The 23,350-nt window shown below is 40.0% G+C and overlaps 1 protein-coding gene across 1 annotated transcript in view; it reads left to right on the top strand.

The window, feature by feature from the left end:
* grik4 (glutamate receptor, ionotropic, kainate 4) overlaps window positions 1-23,350 on the top strand; it is a 164,094-nt gene that overhangs the window by 114,760 nt on the left and 25,984 nt on the right. Inside the window, exons 10-12 of the mRNA XM_061280706.1 lie at window positions 11,448-11,609; window positions 13,492-13,644; window positions 14,489-14,593. Coding sequence (XP_061136690.1) covers window positions 11,448-11,609; window positions 13,492-13,644; window positions 14,489-14,593 — 420 coding nt within the window. The remainder of the gene's footprint in view (window positions 1-11,447; window positions 11,610-13,491; window positions 13,645-14,488; window positions 14,594-23,350) is intronic.

Consider the following 23,350-nt stretch of genomic DNA (forward strand, 5'->3'; position numbering starts at 1 on the left):
GCCAAAAAAAAAAAAAACATTCAGTTGCATCTTGACTTTTAGCAAAACTTTGTGGTGGGGTGTTGCCCGGGTTAAATCTTTTATCTTTAATTGTCATATAAAGGTTCAAATTAATTTTGTTCATAATAGCTCCGCAGAGACGCTCTTATAGAGAAATAATGCTCCACATCATTTCTCGCAGGCCGTCCAACACGTAATGGAGATGTCCCCTTGGTGATGCATCTCTAAAGCTTATGCATTATTCTCACTGAGACACAAACAGTATTGTCGCCACAAAAATGTATTTCAATATTGTTATGGACAATTTAGAGTCTTCATTTAAAGGACAAAATATTCCAAGCATAATTTCAATTTCCAATGAAAGTCAGCCATATCTAGTGGTAGTTAAGATTGTACTTTATTGACTTCACAGTCTTGGTTGCTACCTTATCTAATGGAATCATTGAGTCCAGAAAAAATAGGAGAACTGGTCCTTTCTTCCTAAAAGCTTTTTCTACACTACAGCAAGCGAACATACGTACAAGGGGCAAAGGTTAGAGCAAGTTAAATAGCCTACTGGCACTGTAATTTATTTTATTTCTGGCTTCCCTATATAACAGCACTGCCTCACTTGGAGCCTATGACCTTTGACCCCAACAGACGACAGCGATACGGGAGCCCAGTACTTCATAACGGGATCTAAGGTTGATTTGCCAAGACAAAAACGTCTTAATTTACAACCTCAAAAAATGCTCAAGGGAATTATTTAGCACTTCTCTTAAACAAAGGAAATAAATTTCTGCCAACTAGAAGATTAAAATCCCGCTCAAACATCATGTATTTATAATACAGGAGGATGAAATTCACGATTGTAAATGATGAATCGTGCCGTAAAAGGACAACCGATGATGATACGTGCGCAGCGTACTTAAGAAGGGCATGTTCGATAAAATATGCATGGTTTGGACGAGATAATAGGATGTTAATACATGCGTATTAAGTGCAGCTAATTCACTTTAGAATCTAAAGTGAATTTTAGGTCATATTATTGCTCCCCCTGCGTGTCTTGCACTTAAGGGCGTCAATGAGCCTGTTCTTTGCTTTCATTTCGTGTTGGCTCCCATTCCCTGGCTTTGTTGGCTCTTATTTCCTCCGAGCGCCGCTTTCTTCTGTCTGCTTTAGCTCACTGGCACTTCATTTATCTTTGCTCGAGACACCCCTGACTAACGATCTGCCACAGCGCTCCATTGCATAATCTGTTTCCCTTGAATCATCTCAAGACGCTCGTCAACGTCCTCGCGCTGCTCAACTGTAACTTTTCGTCTTTCTCTAGTCTTGCCCGCTCGCAGATTTGGCCGATTTCTGTTTTCAGTTTGGGGTTCTTTGTTTTTTGTCAAGAAAAAGATGCATTTAAAGTCACAAAATGCCAGGCATATATTGTGTGAAATTAAAATGCTGTATTCCGGTTTGGAAGATGAATGAATAAAAGTTTGACATATACAAGATTGCGCAATATGGTTTTACCGCATGTTATAATTTATGGCTAACTTTTCCCCCAAAAAATATTCCACCAGTTTCTGAACTCAACCCTTCATTTATAAATATGACTAAGCTATTAGTGTAAGTTTATTTGTGTCAAACCAACTCTGTAATTTTTTCATTAAAGAGTTGGGAAGCTATTAAATTATATATATTGCATAATTATATATGTCTTAATATTATGAACACAGATTTGTAATTAGGGCAATAATAATAGCAATGATTTGATTTGCAATGAAAAAAATTGTAAAAACGTGTTGATTTATTATTTTTGAATAAAACCGTGCCACAAAAAAGTGAAAAATAGCATCAGGCTTGGAAAGGTTACCTTTTACAGGATTGTTGCGGCTGAACAGCCGACATCATGCAGCCTCTCAGCGGCAACTTAATATAGCATACACACGGGAGTCATGCACACACACACACGCACACACACACGCACAAATATACACAGAGGCTTGGCATAGCCAAGCTGATGGATGGTAGGCACAAAGAATGATAAAAGGACACACGCTTGTGCAGGCAGACACATTTTCAGTCCCACTGGCACTCAGTCTGTGCTGCGTGGCTTCCATCTAAGTGATTTGTTCCCCACCGCCCGAGCTACTCGGCGGGATTGAATAAATCACATCAGGCTGCCAGTGACTCATCATATGTTGATGGTACCCCTAATGTCATTTGAAGGTTAGCCGAGCACAAGATCGGGCCTCCCGGTGACTGCGTTGCGTTTGTTTTGATCTCGACAGAAAGAAAAGCGAGGCGCCGCATGCGTGCTTTTATGCAATTGGGAACTTTACTGTGTGTTCAGGATGTGTTCTGAATGCAAATATTCGGTCAAATCGTGACTTTACGGTTGAGCTGAGCAATATGAATATCATGAAATACGAAATAGGCTATAATAAATCACAATATACCACCACGTAGACATTTTCCGTTATTCTATAAAAAAAAAAAGATACAACACTGCTTACTTTTTCTCACTTTATTTTGAAATGAGATTAAACAGACGTGTATCAAATGAGAAATGCAGCCAAAACTTTTCCCATATAAAATGATCAAATGTAAACAGATGAGGTAAACAACTACATATTTTTGCAGGAATGAAGCTATAAATCTAAACAGGCATAAAAGATAATATGGATTTAAAATGAAATGGATTCGAAAAAGACACAAGCTCTACTGTAATGTATTTTTGATGACGTAAGTGCGTCACAGTACAAGTCCAGCCCAACAAAGTTTTTTAGAACAGTCTCCCAACATAACCCCCAAATAAAAAAAATTTAAAAAAAAAGTGCAGCACGAGTACATGGAGTGGTGCCAAGGCTTTCATTAGTGGTATATAAAACAATCCCTCAATTAAACACAAATATACCTTGTGTTTCTATTCTTCTGTCCGCACCCTCTTGTCTTAATTCCTTTTGTGGAGTTTGGTCCTTCGTTTGGAGTATGATGCGTCTGTGAAAAGAAATGTTGCACTAGATTTTCTCCGGCTCATCCTTTAAGCCGCTGTTGAAAGGTCTGAAAGGTGCTGAAAAGAAAAACAACAACTTAAGTCTGTACATCATTTTGTTGTGTGGATAAGGTAGATTTACGTAGTTTGGATGGATCAGTGTTGCCAGCTGCAGTTATTGAAAATATGTGTCATACTTGCATGCAGTAGAACTATACATATAATAAAAATACACTTAAATTCATTTGAGAGACTTTGGGGATATTTATTATTATTATTATTATTTAGTATTAAGTGAACTGTAATTTCATCTTTTGAGCTCTGATTTTGTGACACTATAGAATTTTTTTTAATCGCCATTCAATTTGAGAGATTCTCCTGTTCATTTCGGCTAATGTTGTCGTTTTTTACCCTCATTTTAATTTAGGACTATACTCTTATGAAGTGTTTCCCCCCTTAGGCTGAGGCTGTTATCTAAATGAATTTCCATTCCTCTTTGTCGACACACTGGCATGCCCTCCATGCTTTATTTGCAAGTTAGGCCTCTGAGCTCAACATGTGCTTCTAATTGTTTCTTTCATCCCCCCCACAAAAATAGAATTGTTCAGCTCAAATTATTATAAAGGTTTGTTTTCCTCCACTGTGGTTGTTTTGACCTTTGGTGTTTTTGTCATTTCACCTTTTCCTCTTAAACTATCCTCGCTCCATCTTCTTCAGCAAACAAAACATTCCCCCCGCCCACGCTGCCTTCCTCAGACTTCAGCTTTGATGAAAAATATTATCTAGGTGATACAAAATTCAATTTCATGTGTTTATTTGCTCTGGCAGATTCTCCTTGTCAATATTTAAAAGAATATAGGTAGTATATATAAAAAAGAAATGCACCGAGCTTGCCCTGAATGAACTCAAGATGCACCTTGTCATTCAAACTGCTTCAGCGTGCACTCATTGTGACTGTGAAAATGATTCCCATTTAATTAATTCCCCTCCGCTTATGTCAAGTTGTTATTGCCCTGTTTAGACTCATAGCTGAGACTCAATCAGCTGAGAAATGGAAAATGTAATGGGCGACGCGGAAGGGCAAAAAGGCATGCAGACTGTTAATAATATTATTACTATGTCATAAATATGTGCTTGCCTGCCAGTTGTAATCCAAACAATGTTCTCTGTACAGTACTGTACCGTGATTTACGCTATATATTTTTTTTTATCTGTCTGAGGATCACTTTCGTTTCCACGCTTTAAGCAACCATGTATTACAAAACCAAAATGGCGACCAAAACCGAGCGAAACACGTGCCGCTAACATAATCGCGCTAAATCTCTCCAATAAACCCGACGGTACCATTAGAATAAATGATTTAACGTTCAATGCTTCACAAAAACAATGCACCTTATGTGTGGAAATGTTGTAAGATAAACCTCATTGACTTTACACCGAATAATACGATACGTGTCATAGGCTAACAAGCACCGCTTCAAAGTTATGAGTGCTACTCAAATGTTAAAGCAGTTTAACATTGCAGAAAATGGATAGACATTGTAAACGGAATTTTCACAGATCGGGTCAAACAGCTGGAACAGACTGTGAATGGCCCCAAAGTCTCTACTTCTTTCTATTTCTCAGGTTACTAAGACAACAAAAGCAAACTTTTGTGAGCTCCAATTTTGCAATGGGAATGCGAGTTACCCTTGTCTCGTACGAAAAGGATGATGTGGAGCGTCATCGTACACGCTTTAGTCATTCGTTCAACCTTCTCGAAGACGAAAATGTCACATTCTCACTTAGAGAACAGAACGATAAAAGATTTGCAACGATATCCAAGGATGGTGTTATTCTGAGTCATTTTTGCATAAATGTGTGGGTTACGTTGACAGAAGGTGCAAATATGCCATTGTGAACCGAAGTGGTATGTTGGCTAATTATACTAAGCTTCACAAATAACGTGGATTTCTTTCTGTGGAGCCAGAAAACAAATGCACTGCAAATTATTATTATTGTTATTAATTTATTATTATTATTGTTATTATTATTATTATTATTACTAGCATGTAGCAGAAATGGTAAATACCTAATACTCACACTCTCTGCTTGAGTCGAAGTGCAGATCCTTGTCTTCTAAATACTTTTGTGAATGTAGAAACACTGATTAAATCCACAAACTGCAAAGTGCATGAATAATTTCTTTCTATATATGTTATTTCTTCTCTTCCGATAACCGCAAAATCCTCAAAACCCGCTTTCCTGTACTGTAATGACTCCATGTCTCCATCCACCCTGTTCCCACCCACTTTCCTTCCCACTCCCACTTCTTGATGCCTCACTGAAGGCAATTGTATTACACGCTATTATCTTCTAAATCCCTCGGCTTGAGTCGCACAGCTTACTGTCGCCTCTTGCAAGGAAAGTTGGAATTGGTTGTTGACTTCCTTTTTATACGCTGTTATTTCCTCCCATCATCATGTGCCGGATAACCAGTAAATCTTTTCTTCATTTATTCTGCATGCCATCCAATTCTTCTATCACATAAAGTATGTAATAATAATAAAATAAGAAATAATGATAATCATAATAATCATAAGAATAATAATAAAATAATCAGTTCAGTATTGCCAGTAACAGTACACGATTCACTAACAATACTAAATCCTAACAAATATTTTTGCCCAGATTTGATTTTTGTCACAGATTTGAAAAAAACGACACACAAAACAGAGCCAGGATGCAAAAAAAAAAAAACACCATACCAAATTACATCCCACATGTCCTCAAATAATGGCCTCTGCTTTCAGACGCGATATCTCAATTAGTCAGCCTATGTTGTCCACCGAAGCAAGACAACAGCTCCCCTCGTACGGGCAGACACTTCGTTCCCATTGTAACCTCTATTGGATTAATTCTGTGCGGACTAATCAACAGACAACACTGGGTTTTTGTTCCAGCCTTTTTCAAGCATGATGTAAAGGTCAATAAAAGCCTCCTCGCTAATAGCTAGCATGAGCGGTTGGCAGTTGCGTCAATAAACACATCTTACCCAGGACCATACGAGGAAACGTGCTGTTTAGTGTCAACCGTAAAATAAGAGCGGGTCCGTTTTGTGGCGCAAATGAACAATATTGTGTGAGGTTGATTTTAGTGCCTATGGTCATTTATATATGATCCAGTTTCTCTTCATTTCTCGTGTGTTCTTTCACCACAGGGATTATTTTATTTACAACCCACTCCAATTTGTGTGAATTGTACAAATCAGCATTTAATTGAAGTGTTTTAGTTAAGAAGTCCAATCACAGATTTACCACGTCAACATCTTTTTTTTTTAACCCACGGGCACATAAGTGCCACTTAACACTAAATACGCTGTTTGAAACTAAGTGCTACTAAAATGTTGCAACTGCTGTATTCCTCTGTTGGTTACCGGAACGTCCATACGATTCGAGTTCAATTCCTCTTCTACGAATGAGAGCTTTGATATTTCAATCATACGCTGCGTTAACATCTGCTCAGTAGTATGCAAGCAAACGAATTAAAGATGCAGCAAGTTCTGGGAAACTAGACGTCAGCGTTGCTCTGTCACGATCAATTTATCAACATCCCGTTAGGCAAACATCACAAGATTAAATGTGAAATTGATTTAATTAGAGCGCAGACACACAAAAAACTCTTAAGCCTCTTTGTCATCGCCATTGACGGTTTCCTTTTTAGTGACGGCAAGAGGTTTGAAACAAGACTCGGAATGGCCTTTAGTCAATTTAATCTTCCTCTAATTCTTTTCACTTTTGAGACGGTATTGAGTTTGGAAGATGGAAAGATTGTTTATGTAAGATGCAGTATGGCTGGAATTCTTTGATTTCCATGTTAAACTTGAAATTGTTAAGTATCTGGTTGGCGTATTTAGTTTTTTTCAATTTGCTGAAATTTTGAGTTCACAATATGTATTTAGTTTTTTTTAATTTGCTGAAATTTTGAGTTCACAATATGTATTTAGTTTTTTTACAATGTGGTCTGAAATATAGAAAAATGAATCACAAAAATCAATAACTACATGTCGGAAAAGTTTTAAGGCCAAAAGAGATAGTAGGCTACAGATTGTGCGGCATTGGCTTCATTCAGTTCACATAATCAGGTGACAGTTTGGTGGCAGCAAATCTTGGGGCTGCTTCACCCTGACAACACGTCTGCTTACAATTCCTTGCGCAACCTCCAGTTCCTGGAGAACATTTGGCGTGCTGGAGCAACCTTCTGGCCTGTGTGAACTCCCCCGACCTCCTTCACTTTCACAATCTAAGGAGGGGGTGCCCTTTTTGAAGACGTGGACAACATCTCGATGTCCATGATGTAGGATCTGCAGAGGATTCCAGAAGTATCCCTCCAGTAGAACATGAAGAGACAGCACAGAAACAAATTTAGAATTTTCTCAATCAGCTACAAAAGCCCAAAGCTTCTACCAGTTTATGACAACAAATAGAATTTGGAAGCCATTTTCCTCTGCTGCCTGGGTCCTGAATAGCTTCCTGGAATAGACTATTTCCGATTCCTAACATATGTCAGCGTCTTAAATATTCATACATTTTTAGACTCCAACGATCTAAATATTAATCTGGGCATAAGGTCCCTCCCTCGCAAAATAGGCTGTTACTGTTCCAGGTCAAAGCCAATGTAATGAATAATGGTGAATAATCGAATAAACCCAGCCATTTGTTTCCGAGCCCCTCTGCAGGAGTCCAGCCAGATTTTGTTTTGATGTATGTGACTATTATGAGCTTTGAAGCCGAGCTAATGTATTAACAATAGCATGCTGTGCAGAGATAAATGCTATGATAAGGCTTTTCTGATGTAGCCGTGGATGCTTTTAGCCGCAAGGTGCCGCGCCCTGCGGTTTCTGGTTTCATGTCCAGCTCGAGAAGATTCATTCCATTATATACACAACTTTCCGTGTGTAACAAATCTTCACGGCATTTTCAGCCCCCCTTTGCGCTTCGTCTTTTCCTCCCACACGGCCCCCCCCAAAAGAGCATCATTCGGTAATTAAAAGCCCGCAGGAGGCTTTCGAGGGGAGATTTACGTGGCAATTGTTGCTGTGATTTACCGCACTTTGCACAGAGAATCTGCATATTGGAAAATATATTTCATTCCGCAGTGAAGCCTGCGTCGGGGTGTTCAAGTTTTGAACTCACCTGACCTAACCCCTCATTTCATCAAAGGGCGGAAATATCAATAATTAGTACCTTATCTTTTCAGCAATCAATATCCAATTTAGAGAAACATGACTTAAGACTGCCTGCTTGGTTTGCAGTGCGGCATGGCAAGATAAGAAATATTGCCCTTTTCTTTTCGAATCGGCAGTACTTATCGCCACTCAAGACGCTCTTTATCGGAGCGTGCAGGAAGTGTAGGAAATGTCATTAATTAACGTTGCGAAACAGAATCAGATGACTACATCTTACGTGAAAGGTGTCCTTTATCGTGATCGACTGCTGAGAATTATCAGTCAAGTGTTGCTGGGTAGTTCTTGTGGCAATTAAGCCCTTTTAGCATGGCAACATTACGATTTTTTTCCAAGAAAATCAATACAACTAACGGGGGACTACTCGATGAACAATCAACTAATTAATTGCATTTTATTCTATTTAGGGAGCACTAGTAGTTCTCAAGTAGAAATTGATAATGAACTCATGATATTGATCATTATTCAATTTGGATGAGAGAAATTACAGTGGTCTTCCCAGATCTTTGTTTCCTGAATCAATTAAAGTACAAATTTAATAAAAGTGCAAAAATAGAAAGTCACATTAAAGGCCAAACTAATCTCATCATAATAAATGGAAACGCCTCATAATAAGTCCTACAAGCAGTGTTTTTGTTTCTATATACGGCATGTCATTATCATCCTGCTAACAACGTTGAGGGCTAACTTGATTAGCGTGTGTGCTAATTTCCTTTAGCGTGTTAGCTTCTGAACTCTTGTTTCCTTCCCAGTGATTTCTACTTGGACCTCAATTTCAATTCATTATTGGTAATCATTTTCATAATCTACTAAATAAGTCATCATGCATACTCGATATATCAGTCATAAAGATAAATTATAATCAACTAAATCCACAGTCGATAATATGCTCAAGTATCTTTTTTTATTTGTGTTCATCATTAGCGGCAGCTACAGTGCGCGTGGCTAGCGCACGTACAGTCTATCATTTGGCAGCTTCGAGTAGAGACGACAATGAAGAGGCAAGGAACCCCTTATTAGTCCCTCAGTAGTGACAACATAGCAGCAGGATCAGTTCATCTTCCTCAAGGATACTTCAGCAGGTCTGAGGACCAACCTAGAGTCCAAGCAGCAATTCCCAGCCGGTTTCTCCATTCCCAAAGAAGTCAAGCCTAGGGACAGATTGTTAGAAGCTGGTTGCTTCCAAGAGATCCTTCAACTCATTTTTTTTTAAAAGCATCAGGCTTTAAAGCATGATGGAAAGACTTGTCCATGTGTTTGGAGAAAAGGAGGAGGTGTCTCGGATGGGAGGCAATTGTCAACTTATCCCTCATGGGATCTCATTATTCAGTAGTTAAACCAACAAGTTCACGGATACGGGAATTAGTGTTTGATGAGTGGATATGAATTTAGCATACTATGTAGCAACGGTCCATTATGTGGGACATGCATGATTTTCTGTATTTCCCCCATCGTCCTACTTCTTTAGTAGTTTTGCTACTTTGAGTCAACTTTTCAACTCCGCCCCTCTCTGCTCATCATTTTAATTCTGTGCCTTTTTCACACTCTCAATGATCACAGTTGGATTTGACCCTACTAAAGTCTGCCTTCACTCTCCCACTTCTGAGAACCAATCGTCCTCCACTGAGCCATGCCCTGGTCACGCTTTTAGTATGCCAGAGCGAGTTATCAGTGAAATAGTTGGAAGTAGTCTTTGTCACTAGTAAAAAAAATGAGAACAAATAATTGGGTCTACATGGGATGGATAAAGAAAAACAAGGATTAAGTGCAAGATTTGCGTCAGTTTTGATGTGTCTGTCCAACATTTTCAATTATTAACAAAACTGCTGGCTCATGTTCAAAAACCCCATGGCGCAATCCAATCCGAGTCGTAGCCGATGTGTCAGGAAAAAAGTCGAGGACAATCCGTGTTTGTCCCTCAGCGCTTATAATGTGTCTGCCACTTGCTCACAAGCCGCGAAAAATATCTGCTTCCTTATCCTCATGTGGCTTTCAAAGTATTTTGTAAGTCTGAGGTGAGTACCCACATCACATTCACATTTTATGAGTGAGCCAAGGAAACAGACCGCCGTTAAGGGTGCCATGTGTTCCCAAACCTGTTGTGGTGAGATGTGCCTCGTAACATTCGTTCTGCTCTTAGTCTACTGATAAAGGCTTTTAAAAGCAACATTGAAAATGGGTTGGAATCTCAGGAGGAACTTGTTGGTCTGCTGACATCACGTGATTGACGTGCTGCCGTTATGGAAATAATCCAAATTTGATGACAGCGGTCTTTTGCTCCGTTGACTGTGTCTATTTATTTTCGTGCTCATCTTCACAATCTATGCCATAGATTCTATGGCCTCACTGGTTGACTGTCACCCTGTCAAATGCAAGATGGCACACGGGGGTCTGTCAGGGCTGCCACCTGAAGATTGGGGGGGGGGGTGCTTTCTGACACTTCCGTTAGGCTTCAGGAAACGACCTCCCCATCTCCTCCGCCTTCTATACTCCCTTCACGTTTTCATTTCGATCTCCGCTTGTCCCCTGTCGGTGCTTCCCCGCCTGCAAGACGTGACTATAAACAAAAGAACTGAATTTTATTTTGCTTCTGCTACGTGCCGTTTTGTTATTTTATTGATGTTTTTATGAGCTCACCATTCTTGTTTTGTCTGACTCATTCAATGATAATAAATAAATGGACGAGAGCGAATTGATGCCATTTTTGACAAATCAACCATAATAATTGAAGTGAAACTTTTTGGATTTGAACTTGGACTGAGATGTGTTTTGTACTATATTTCCCCCATTGAATATACATTTACCGTATTTTCCGGACTATAAGGTGCACCTAAAAACCTACAATTTTCTCAAAAGCCAACAGTGCGCCTTATAGTCCGGGGCGCCTTATATATGGACCAAATTCCTAAATGTAAACTGGCCCAAAGCATTGTGTCATGAAATCAATCATAAGTGGCCCGCTGGAGACTATGAATCATGAATCAAAAAGACTATGTTGTGATTATAAAGTAATTTGTTGCGTCTGAACTTGAAATAAAAAAGATAAAATGGAGAATTATTTGATTTGGATTAAAAATCTGACATGATGCATTCATGGTGCGCTTTATAGTCCAGTGCGCCGAGTATAAGGACAAGGTTTTAAAATCGGCCATTCATTTAAGTCCGGTGCACCTTATAGTCCGGAAAATACGGTACTCTAATTGGCTAAAATTGTATATGCTGCATTGACATCATTGTCATTTCTCACCCCCACAGGAGTTCTCCATGCTGCGATTGGATGACGTGGTGGATGAGCGGGTCAACATCATGGGTTTTTCCGTTTTCAACCAAACGCATCCATTCTTTGAGGATTTTGCGCTAAGCCTCAACCGGTCCTGGCAAGAGAACTGTGAACACGCTCCCTTCGCGGGCATCCCGGTTAGTCCACACAAACGAGCGCATAAACACAGCATGCACGTCGATGTGTTTCTTCACAAAGGCCAAGCGGACCTTTAAAGGCTGAATGCATCTGCAACTCAAACTCGCCACCACGAAACAAAGTGGCCACATCAAAAACAAGCGGCAAATTATACAAGTATGACATTTATCCAGTTAACTACCGTAATTGTAGCGGACATCCGAGCCGGTTGTTTTCCTGGCGGTGTCTCATTAAATCTATTGTGGTGCCTTCATTCACTTTGAGGATTTAGAGACTACACAGTGTTGCTTGCTCACAGCACAACATTTAAAATAGAACAAAATAAATGGTTTTATACTTGTATTATGTGTTTCTCTGGATTTGTGCCAACGCCTGCTCTAGGAGATTGTTTTAATCAGTGGCGGTATTAGCTTCCTGTTTATTCGATTGATATGAAGGAGATGGAGACAATAGAGAGATAGATACGATGGAGATATGATAGAGAGATACTAGATAAATGCAACGGATATGATGGATGGATGGCTATAGTAAGTGTTCATTGCTGATGTCTTGTCGAAGTGGAAAGTTCACAAAACAAATATGATGTGCACCAATATGAAAAGATGTCCAATTCAGATATAGTGTGTCATATCGTTCCCTTCGCAAATCAAATTATTTCTGCAGTGCGGTTTGCACTGTCGAGTACTTAGTCAGAAGCCAATAGGAGAGTCGGTTTAATGAGCAAATCTGTAATTGAACCGAATAAATGCCGGCGATGAGACAACGCTCAACAATTTGCCCCCCTCCGTTGCGCACCAGGCGGCTGGCGAAAGTACCCAATAAGCATTAGAACACAACGGGATCAAAAAGCTGTACAGTTGATCTCGCAGCAGGTTGCTTGAATACTTCTCAGCTCGCAGCAATGCGCCTTTATGGCTAATTAGCTTAAAGCTGAACAAATAAAAGGCTGATGGCACTTTTGTAAGATGAAGTCATCCGACCGCCCCCAAGAAGAGACCTGCTGTCTTTGACGCTAATGACGTCTGATGGATAAGTGCAGGGCTCAACTGCATGCCAGGGGGGATTTATTCTAGTGGGATGCACGGAAATTCCCGAATCCTAATAAATTTACCCTTTCGTCCAAATATCGGTTCAGGTGTACACTGCTTAAGCGAGAAGAAACTTCATCATGACCTGCCGTCGATACTATTAGAAACGACTGACAGTTGAAGGCTACATTTGAAAGCTTGCTAGCAACGTGACGTCCGCTAATAACGCCAGATGTCAAACCTAAAAAGCATACAGCCATACTTCTCATATCCCCGCACATTGTTTGAGGGGATCACGTCACTCTTGATGCTCAATCCGCCAATTAGGATGTTATAAAACACACCGCGGTTTTGCAGTTTAATGATCTTTTGCTAGCTTTGTTCCTGCACAATAGCCTGTATCATTATCCGTCACATCATCAACACCGAGGACTCTCGCTGTGAGCTCAGCAAGGTGCAGCTGCCGTGAAGATGAGCCTATTTGGACATCAGACGTGAGATGGATGTTGTTCTTTTGATCGAAGAATGAAAAGACTGCATCTGAGACAAAGCGACACTCAGAACACCCCAGTGGGCCTGATGTAGAAGCTGATCGAGATAAATATGTGGATTTAGCTCACGCGGGAGTTGATTTTGCGACTTTAAAAGGCAGTGCGCAACATTTCAATGCACTCACCATTTGAGATTTCAGTAAATCAATCCAACTACTATATATAATGATCGAATGGAATCATCTCAGCCCCCCGTTGAGCGCTCACCGAACGGCAACCGCTCACGTTTCACTCGGAGTTTGTGAAGTTGGTGTGCGCATGCATAATACATCCACCTTCCTCTCTATCTCGCTCTTGCGCAGCTCTCCTCAGCTCTTCTCTTTGATGCGGTATACGCGGTGGTGGCAGCGGTCCAGGAGCTGAACCGTAGCCAAAATGTAGGCGCTACTCAGCTCTCCTGCAAGTCCTCCAAAATCTGGGAGCACGGCACCAGCCTCATGAATTACCTGAGGATGGTAAGTTGGCCCCCTGGCAGGACTTAATAAAAATGATAGTAATAATAATTCAACGTGCCTTTATGGAAATGTTTATTATTTTGGCAGGGGGAGCTATTTATATGTCCATATAAATCAGGAATGGGGCCTATAGCTACACCCAGGTGCCCTTGAAGCTTTTCAAAGTGGGTCAAGTCCAAATAGGGAACATTATATGATCACTTTATGGGTTTCTTTTTTTAGAAGATAGAATACCAAAACACAAATTACTTTAATTTCTTTTTTTAGTATATATGCACATAGTGTAAGAGTTAAAAACTTTGTGTACAGGAATAAATATTAGACACAATTTAATATACAGTAGAGTCAGTGAATATATATTTATATGTAAATAATCAAGCTAAATTTCAGTTGTAAAAATGTTGCAAAAAAATGTTCTCATTAAAAGTTTGACTTTTGCCTCCTGTGATCCAATTTAGAATTTGTATTTTTAATATAGTACGCTTGGCTAATAATTTCTCCATATATTTTGAGATATTGCCTTTTATTATTATTAGTTTAATTCATTTCAATGAATGGGTCAGTGAATAAAATGTTTTTCAATTGAACATAATGGCTTTAAATGACTGTTTTCAAAATACTCCATTTATTTTTTGCTATTTACTCAAACAACAAAGATAAAATAGAACTACAAAATGGCTCACGTTTTCTTATTATTCTTTATTTGACTAATGGATAAGACAAAAAAAGATAGTAGTCGAGCTTTGTCATTTATTCTGTTTTCTATATTAGTGACTGATGAGAGGAAAGTGAGCTCGTCAAAGGAGTCTTCTTGAATGTGCCGTTTTGGTCTTTTTTGGGACAGGTGGAGCTGGAGGGTCTAACAGGCCACATTGAATTCAACAGCAAAGGTCAACGCTCCAATTACGCCCTTCGGATCATGCAAAGCAGCAAGGATGGCCTAAGGCAGGTAAAGTGACCCCCCCCCTCAAAAGTCTTATCCATAACGTGCTACTGCTATTTCAATCCACAGTTGTATTATTGTACAATTATTGTACAATATGCCATCATTCATTATAATGTAAATGATGAAACCATTTAGGCATCATGCTAATTCCACAGGCATGCTAATATGTGGTAAAAATTTCAATACGTCCTTTATATTTGTCGATGGCATTTCCCTGTGCAGGTGAGTTGTAAAGGTGAAACGATTCAGTCACTCTGCTGCGGCGTGCATGCTTAACAGCAGTCGTAAGATTTTTTTCCGATGTTATTGGAACATTCTTGGGAACACTTTAGAAAGAAACAACAATCCTCGACAGGCAGGGGAGTGTCAGTTTTGGGAGAAGCCATTGCTCAATTCTCTCCCATCCATCAACGCCTTCTTAAAATGCACCGCTGGAGCCCCAGCAGTCACCGGCAGCTGAAATCTGAGGTGGAAAATCAAGAGTGTATGCAAATAATGGATGGAAGGTAAAGATAGGGCGGGAGATAGAAATCAGCTGTAGAATAACTATATGGTCAAAGGGTTATCGAGATGAGGTACAGTTTATGGAAGTTGATGAGAGGGAGGTTGGACTGTATTTGCTGCCAATTCAAAATTTCAATATTTTGCTGCCATTTAAAAAAAAAAGAAAAAATTAAATGATTTCATCCAAACAAAAACTAATTGGTGATCTTGCTCATTTTCACCAAGCAGCTTTATTTTGTAAGAATCGGAAATGAGATTCATTCGGAACCGAAATGAAATCCAGGTACCGGAATTGGAATCATCCGAATTCAAATGATGCCTAATCCTGTTTTTGGATCACCGTAGCTAGCGCACAATGCAAAAAAAAATTGCTTGGTCCAATCTGCCGTAGTTGCGTGTCATGTACATGCGAGCATAATAAATGTTGAAGTCTTGAATATCCTGGACTGGTTTGACTGAACTAATTAAAAAGCTCCTTTGTATAACGCTGGAACAGGTATTTTTGCGTAGCTGCTGTCCAGAAATCCAATCGTCTTATATTTCTTTGTCCTACACATTTGAATCCAGTAATTCTTCCTCATCTTCTCTTTTGGATGGGATAATAAGTGATTACAAATGTCTTCTATTCTTATGTCCTCTTACGCATGAGCGGCAGAGATTACGATGAATAGCAACGTTTGAAGTGCTCCGGTCGATGCCCAGGCTTTCCTCTTCCTTTAAGACTTAATATCACTTTTCATTTGAAATCCTGACTGCTGTAAATCTGATGAGTTTAATCCCGTGGTTTTATAAAATATGTCATTTCACTGTCTTGTCTGTCCTCTGCGCCCTGTGAGGCGGCCGTTGTCATTGTTAGGGAAGGCTCGCGAGACACCCAATCTATTATAAGAATTGAGGAGGTCACTGTGTTTTTGCGGCGCCATTACTCTTTTTTTAACACATGAAAAATGTCACTCTCTGTGGCCCAAAATGTTGCCGAATCAGACATCAGCTCATCTGCCTTTATTAACCTTGTCTGTGTCTTTTTAATCTGTCAGCAGTCTAGCGGACATCAGGCGAGTGTCGTGGTGTGTAATGCGATGATTTCAAGCAGACGTTTGTTTTGATTCGTGTGGAAAAGGCAGGGTTAGGGGGAGGTTGCCGGCGTGGGGGTGTTGTTTGTTTTTGTTGACTAACACCTTATGCGCCACATACTGATGCCTTTGGGCTCTCAGGGCCAAACAAAAACTGAAAGGTGTTAGGGTCTTGCCAGACGTAAGTAGTTCAATACAAATAGAGCAGGGGTGTCAAACTCGTTTTTTTCGCGGGCCGGATTGTAGTCACAGCTTCTTTTTGGAGGGCCCAACCCAAATAGATGTATGAGCACCTCATATTATGTACAGTAAAAGCTACAAAATAAACTGACAAATAACTCGTTTTCAAATCAGACGAGTAAAAACTGGTCAAATATATAAAAAAAAAAACATATTATTAAAAGTGAAGACAATTTGCAATTCTAGTAATGACACTCGAATTTGATGCACAATTTGTCTTCGCGGGCCACAGAAAATGATGTGACGGGCCGTATCTGGACCCCGGGCCTTGAGTTTGACACCTGTGAAATAGAGTATAACATTGATTTAAGCATGAATAGGTGCAGATCAGCATGGGACTAAAAAGTTCCCAGAATCTTTGACCTAAAATATATCCTAAAATGATTTTCCATTATGAGTCAATTGTTTCCGCCAGCGTCCTGGAAGGAATTGTGTTGAATCTTAAAGGTTCCAATGTAACTGTCAGGCAAGAAAAAAAAAAAATCATTCACAATCCACACATACCTGCACCATTGATAATGCGTCGGCATTACGCAAGTGTTTCGATTTGTTCGATCTTGGCAGGCAATGAAAATGAAGCAGCTGCTTGTGGTGCCGCTGTCTCACTAGGCCAAGCAGGCTGATGTAAGAAGGCAGTCTGGCATTCTCTCACGCTCTGGCACCTTTATCCACAGGAATCTGTGAATAGCAAGTGGAGAGAAAGCAGTGGGAGAACAAAGTGAAATACACCCAGAAGGTGACTACTGTGTAGTCTAATTGGAGGACGTTTTCTTTGGGTTTTTTTTTTTTTGTGTCTGATTTTACTCTGTAATTTACCTAAGTGACTATTGATGTGCCTCAGCAGTAGGCATCAAATCAAGCCAGGAGTTGAAGACCCTGTAAAGTGGACCAAATGATTGCATTGTGCAGGTTTCAGAATATTCACTAAAAACAATAAAACTATGTAGTAATGAATTGTTTCGATATAGAGATTTTTTTTTTTACCGGCTTTTATTTTATGTAGATTTCTTGGCACGTCAAAAATAATGAAAAATTTAAAAATTAAGCATCTTTGTTCGCTGTTAGCTGTGCAATTTCAACGCTTAGTTAGCTAGCTGGCTATGTCTACTTCCTGAAAATGCAGCTTATGTTTGGATAGTTCACTAATTTGGTTGCCATGGTGGTGAAAGAGCCGATGGAGGAAAAAAAAAAAAAAGTCTGACGTGACCGCTAGCGTTTGAACAGGGACTTCGTGCTAGCATGGCCTCTTTAGAGTGCCTCGTTGTCATGGCATGGTGCCTATTAGTGTAGCGGATCATATTTAAAGAATACACATTAGACGAAACATCAAGCACATATTCATCTTTGACGGTTTTAACTGTCAGTATTGAGTTCCATATTGTGGGAATGACGACCGATTTTATTTTAACGGAAGCAGCTGTTATGCCCTTGACTCATCTGTCCATTTACAAGGCAACGCAACGAGTTGGTTACATGTGGCTTGCGTGTGCAGGGATGTTTTTGATTCTCCAGATGGTACAAACAGCAGGACGAGGCTGTAAACAGACATCACGGCTGATATATATAAATGGCTAAATATCACTGGAGCATCTCGAGTAACATTAGAGATGGTTACCGGAATAGATGGCCATATCATGTATTTGATGGCTTGAATCAAAGAGAAGCGGCGGGCTGTGGCGAGTGTTCAGATGCAGACTGATCAATCTGACGTAAGTTGGCAGCTTCTTTTTGCCGCTTTTGTTGTGTGCGCATCAGCACTTATGCGAGCAACGGTTACCCAATGCATTTTTAGCAGGGGTGCAGGTCCCCTCCAAGCAAACCACAGCACAACAAATTATACAGCCCTCCTGGTCTGCATGGAGATCTTTGACAACAGCCTGCCATTTAAAAAGTGGACGCAATAAAATGAGTAATTACTGCAGTGTGGGACGTGCAGGCTGGCTGTTGGACTTCACACGTGTGCCTTGCAGGAGGCTGTGAAAAGCCCCGGCCAGCTCCTGCGGAGAAACAATCACTAATGAAATTTTGCTATGCAGTGATTTAACTTAGAGCCGTTGGGTAGAAGAAAGGGGTGGAGGAGGGAAGCGATGCATGAGATCTATATTTTTAGGTTTGAAGACTGATGGAGAGACACTATAGTAGTGGGTCCAGTTTATTTCACTCATTGGGGGGGGAAAAAAATGTCAAGAACGCACCATGCATTTATTTTGTCAGTTTTCCCAACTCTCATTGAGTCGAGGCACATCAGACTATTATGCAAGAGTAAACTTCATTTCAATAATATTTATCAACATAATACAAATTAAAAATACTATAGATAAATAAATAAATAATTCAATTTAATAATTTAAATCACATCATGACATCACTACCTGATCTGCAAATTAAAGATGTTATGCTAATTTAAGAATGCGCCTAAAATGCCAAAATGTCGGCTGAATCTATTTTGGGCAATTTGAAAATTATTCCTAAACTCAATTGAATGAGCTGAAATGTGAAAGAAGCATGTCATAATGGGAGAAGGACAATAAAATAGAAAACATATGAATTGCCTTCAGAATTGGCAGAATTAAATCTTTCCTGGTGGACTCGTTTTCTTGGAAGCCGCACAACTTGTTTGTCATCATTTCCCGATACATGCCAAGTCCATTCATTTTTCTGGATGTCATTTTTTGTAAAATTCAGACTCCCTCCAATGGTTTCTGTTCTCCATTCTTGAGGTAATAGAAATCCCTCCCAAGGTGAATGAACAAGCGACTCACAGCGGATTGACTGAAATAGAAAGCAAGTGTCCCAATTCACGCCTTTTTTTTTTTTTTTGTCAATTTGCTGCACAATCCAAAGTGAATGGCCCAAATAAAAAGAACCGATGCCAGATACATCATCATTGGCTTCTTTGCCTCATTTGTCTTCCATTTTTTTCCCCCACCCCAATCTTCAAATCGCCTGTCACCTCCTTCGAAAAGACTTTCTTAAATTGTATCGATTTTCTTTTCACTAATGGAGTCCTCTTCATTTCATCACCCCCGTGTTCTCATTTTCATTTTATCTCCCTGAGGTGATCGTCTCAATGGACTATCAATAAACTCTTAAATCATTCAGTCTTGTCTTAGGAGTCCGACAATTACAATCATCTAGCTCCTTTTTATATTTTAAAACTCATCCTGGTGTCCTTGTGTCCTTAAATTGAAAGTGAGTTAAACCCCGCCCACTGCTCCTCATCCTTGATTGACGCTTCCCCGCATGGGCACGGCTCCCAATTTTTATAAAATGATTTGAGCAATGTTATTCACACGTGACTCGTTCCAGTTTAAAGGCCGAATATGCTCCTTCAATTTCTTTCTCTCTTTATAGTGGATTTATTTATTTCCTGTCAGCGCTAGCGTCTACTTTTATTATGGCAATCTGCTTTTTTTTTTTTTTTTTTTTCCCCTCTCTATACGCTGCCTTTCAGAACACGATTACTGTCACGGGGATGCGCTGCCACCAATGCAGATTCTCTCTGTTCAATCTTTCCCTGCTGCAACAGTGTGTGGAGGAGAAATGGGAGAGTTGGTAGGTAGGGCAGGTAGGGGGGGGGGGGGCTAAAATGAGAGGAGTAGCATCGCCCGGCAAGTTGACACATTCCAGATCACAACCATCCCTTTTCTCTCATGAGTGACATAATCATTTGGGAGCAGCTGAGTTCTGCACATCACATCCCGTCTTTCTTTATGCATGTGTTTGCCTCGAGCTTAAAGGGATCCATCTTTTTAAAAAAAGGCCTGGATGATTTAACCTCCCTACGGTTTGCTTGTGTGTTTGAGTTTTGTGCAACAAGGTGAGGCGGCAGGCAGTGTCGTTCCATGAAAATGCTCTCCAGATGGTGCGCTAAAATATACTGTAGCCGTTATATGGTCATGACGTAAATGAATCATCCGAGTTTGTTTTAATGATCGTGGCAGTATAGAGTCAATGGGGATGGGATTAAATATTTATTTTGCCTCTTAGCGCTAATGTGATGGGCATAAATGGAAGAATGTAATTGTGAATATTTGGTGTGTAAATGTGAACTCGGTAAAGTTGAGGAGAAGCCTAGCGTTGCTTTGCTAATGTTCTGTCTATTTTTGAGAAGAGTCAAAAGCCCGTATCTTGCTGAGCTGTGAGTTTTTGCGAATGTATTTTGTCCGGATTCTTAAAAGGTTGCAAATTGTTGCCAACGGTTGTAAACCGTTTTTCTTGTTGAATGTGTTTATCTGTTTGGATTTGTTGTGACTCACAAGTCCGGTGTAATTGCTAAACAATTTAAAATGTTCACACCTTTTGTTTCCTTGAATACAAACATAGCAATGTATTTTGTCTGGATTCTTAAAAGGTTGCAAACAGTTGCAAACTTTTTCTTGTTAAATGCGTTCACCTATTTGGATTTGTTGTGACTCACATGTCCGGTGTAATTGCAAAATTGCATCTTAGTGCAAATTGGAATGTCCAGCCTGACTCGACAGCTTTGACGTTGGTGGCACATGTATGCTGATATGCGGGGGTGGATTGTATACTCAGATATCGAAGCGTGCTGATTGGATGTGGAGGCTGCTGATTAGAATGCACCGCAACTCCATCACATGGCTGATAAATCACTCGTCATCTTATGACATGTTATTTTCTCCGGGCTTTTTCCCCTACATCTCGTCTCCTGAAGATTTATCGACAAGGACTTCCAAGCCCAGACGCCAAACACTGGCGTCATGTGAGCGCACCAAACAAAAGAAAGTCAACTAATCCTATGAGATCAAATGAGAACAGAAAGAAGTCAGGCTGAGTCACCAACCTTCTCAAAAGCGTCTCCTCAGTTTGCATCTGCAATCTGAAATGGAGATGAATTATGGTACGTCAGAGCACTCGCACAAACACCGGCATGCACTTGTTGTGTTTTGTTTGGTCTCTGTGAGACATCCATCGGTCCCCCGTCCTCTTTTGTTTTCCTCGTTGTGCACTTTGCAGGCTGTGCAGATGGGGAATAGATCAAAAGCATAATGTCGAGTTGTTGTTCAGCCTTAAAGGATTTCAAAGCTGAGTGAAGTTCGTGTGCGTTTGTTTGCGTCAGCCCCGAAAACGGCATGTATATATTTTATTTCCATTTTTGGCAAAATGCATTCGCTCATGCTTTAATTGAAAAACTCTAGTCGCGGACAAATAACTTGAGATGGATTTTTTTTCTCCCACTCTCACTGCCGGATAGCATCTCTGCTCAGCATGATTCTACTTGCTATTGACACATTTCCATTTGCAAAAGCAGATACTATTTTTGCTCCCAGTCAGGGGTTCCAAGTTGATAAACTATGTCACCACGAACATGGGAAGTTGCAGTAAAATGGAGAATGTGGGTTATAATTCTATAATGTTAGTATGTATTGTTACTATTAGTCGTGTACACGCTAACATTGCTATTACGGCTGGGCGATGTATCGTAATTGAATCGATGTCCAGATATGAACATTCAAAATATTCATATTAAAAATGAACTCAACTCTTGTGAACAGAAGAAGGAGGAGATCCTACCGTACTTTCCGGACTGTAATGCGCACCTAAAAACCTAAGATTTTCTAAAAAGACTTATATATGGACCAAATTCCTAAATTTAAACTGGCCTGAAGGATTGTATCATAAAATCGATCATAAGTGGCCCGCTGAAGACGATGCATCATGAATCAAAAAGACTGCGGATCATTATTTGGTGATTATAAAGTAATTTGTTGCGTCTGAAGTTGAAATAAAAAAGATAAAATGGAGAATGATTTTCTTTCGATTAGAAATCTGACATGATGCATTAATGGTGCGCCTTATAGTCCGGTGCGCCTTGTATAAGGACAAAGTTTTCAAATGGGCCATTCATTGAAGGTGCGCCTTATAGTCCGGAAAATACGGTAATTTTTCTCCATTGTGATTGGTTATTAGCGGCTATGTCTCCTTCAGAATAATACGATGACCTACATTATACCAATTCAAAAGTAAATAAAACAAATATTTGTAATTTGGTAGTTTTATTATGGCTGCAGTGCTTGATTTATGTTGACCATTTTCTTTTCCCCCCTGGGATTCTACTCTTGTTTGTTTTCACTAGCAGTGCCAATACGCATGGGGATATTTGAACAGCTGCCGGTGTCAGGAACTGCGGGTCTATTGTTTGCTTTGCTGCTAACACAAGATGCCGCGAACACGAGGCGCTGGCCTGCCACTGCCTGTCAGACTGACTCTTGAATTTGCAGCAAGCCATCTCAGTCACCCTAATACCACATAACGAGTGTTTGTGAGTTGAATCTCAGAAAATGACATGTGTGAAGAAGCACACACGCTTGTCGCCGCAGCTGGAAGTCATGGCAAAGATATGGCGTGTTCTCTTCAAAGTCAGTGTATTCTTTCTGGGCCCAATCGTCTTCACTGTGCGTCAGTGTCAAACACCCGCATCAGCACCTGTGAACTCCTCCAGCATCACCCGCATTCTTCTCATCCTGGCCCTTGATGAGACACATAGTGAGAGCTTCGCTGGTCCACTGGGAAAAAAAAAAAAAAAACATGCTACACACACGCGCACGACTGCAGGGTGTTTTTTTTTGTGTGTTTGTGTATACTTGACATGCTTGCTGTGTTACCAGTTTGAGCATTCGCAGTGGGGTGGACTACTTTCTGTTCAGTTTTCGTTAAGATCCTGCTTGTTCTCGTTATCCATGCTGCCAACCACAAAATCTATTTCTTATAAAAGATGTAAAGATGTATAAAAATTCCCGTATGCCAGCGTAATGTTAAGTGAATGAACTGAAAATGGACGACTTCTTGCAGTAACGCAGTCAAGAGTTTGTCGAACCTTTGCAAAGATGTTTTTGACCCATTTAATAAATGAATGAAGAAGAAAATAAATAAATAAATAAATACATACATAAATAAATAAATACATAAATAAATAAAT

Source organism: Syngnathus typhle, linkage group LG6 (genome assembly GCF_033458585.1).
Source record: "Syngnathus typhle isolate RoL2023-S1 ecotype Sweden linkage group LG6, RoL_Styp_1.0, whole genome shotgun sequence".
NCBI classification, from domain to species: domain Eukaryota; kingdom Metazoa; phylum Chordata; class Actinopteri; order Syngnathiformes; family Syngnathidae; genus Syngnathus; species Syngnathus typhle.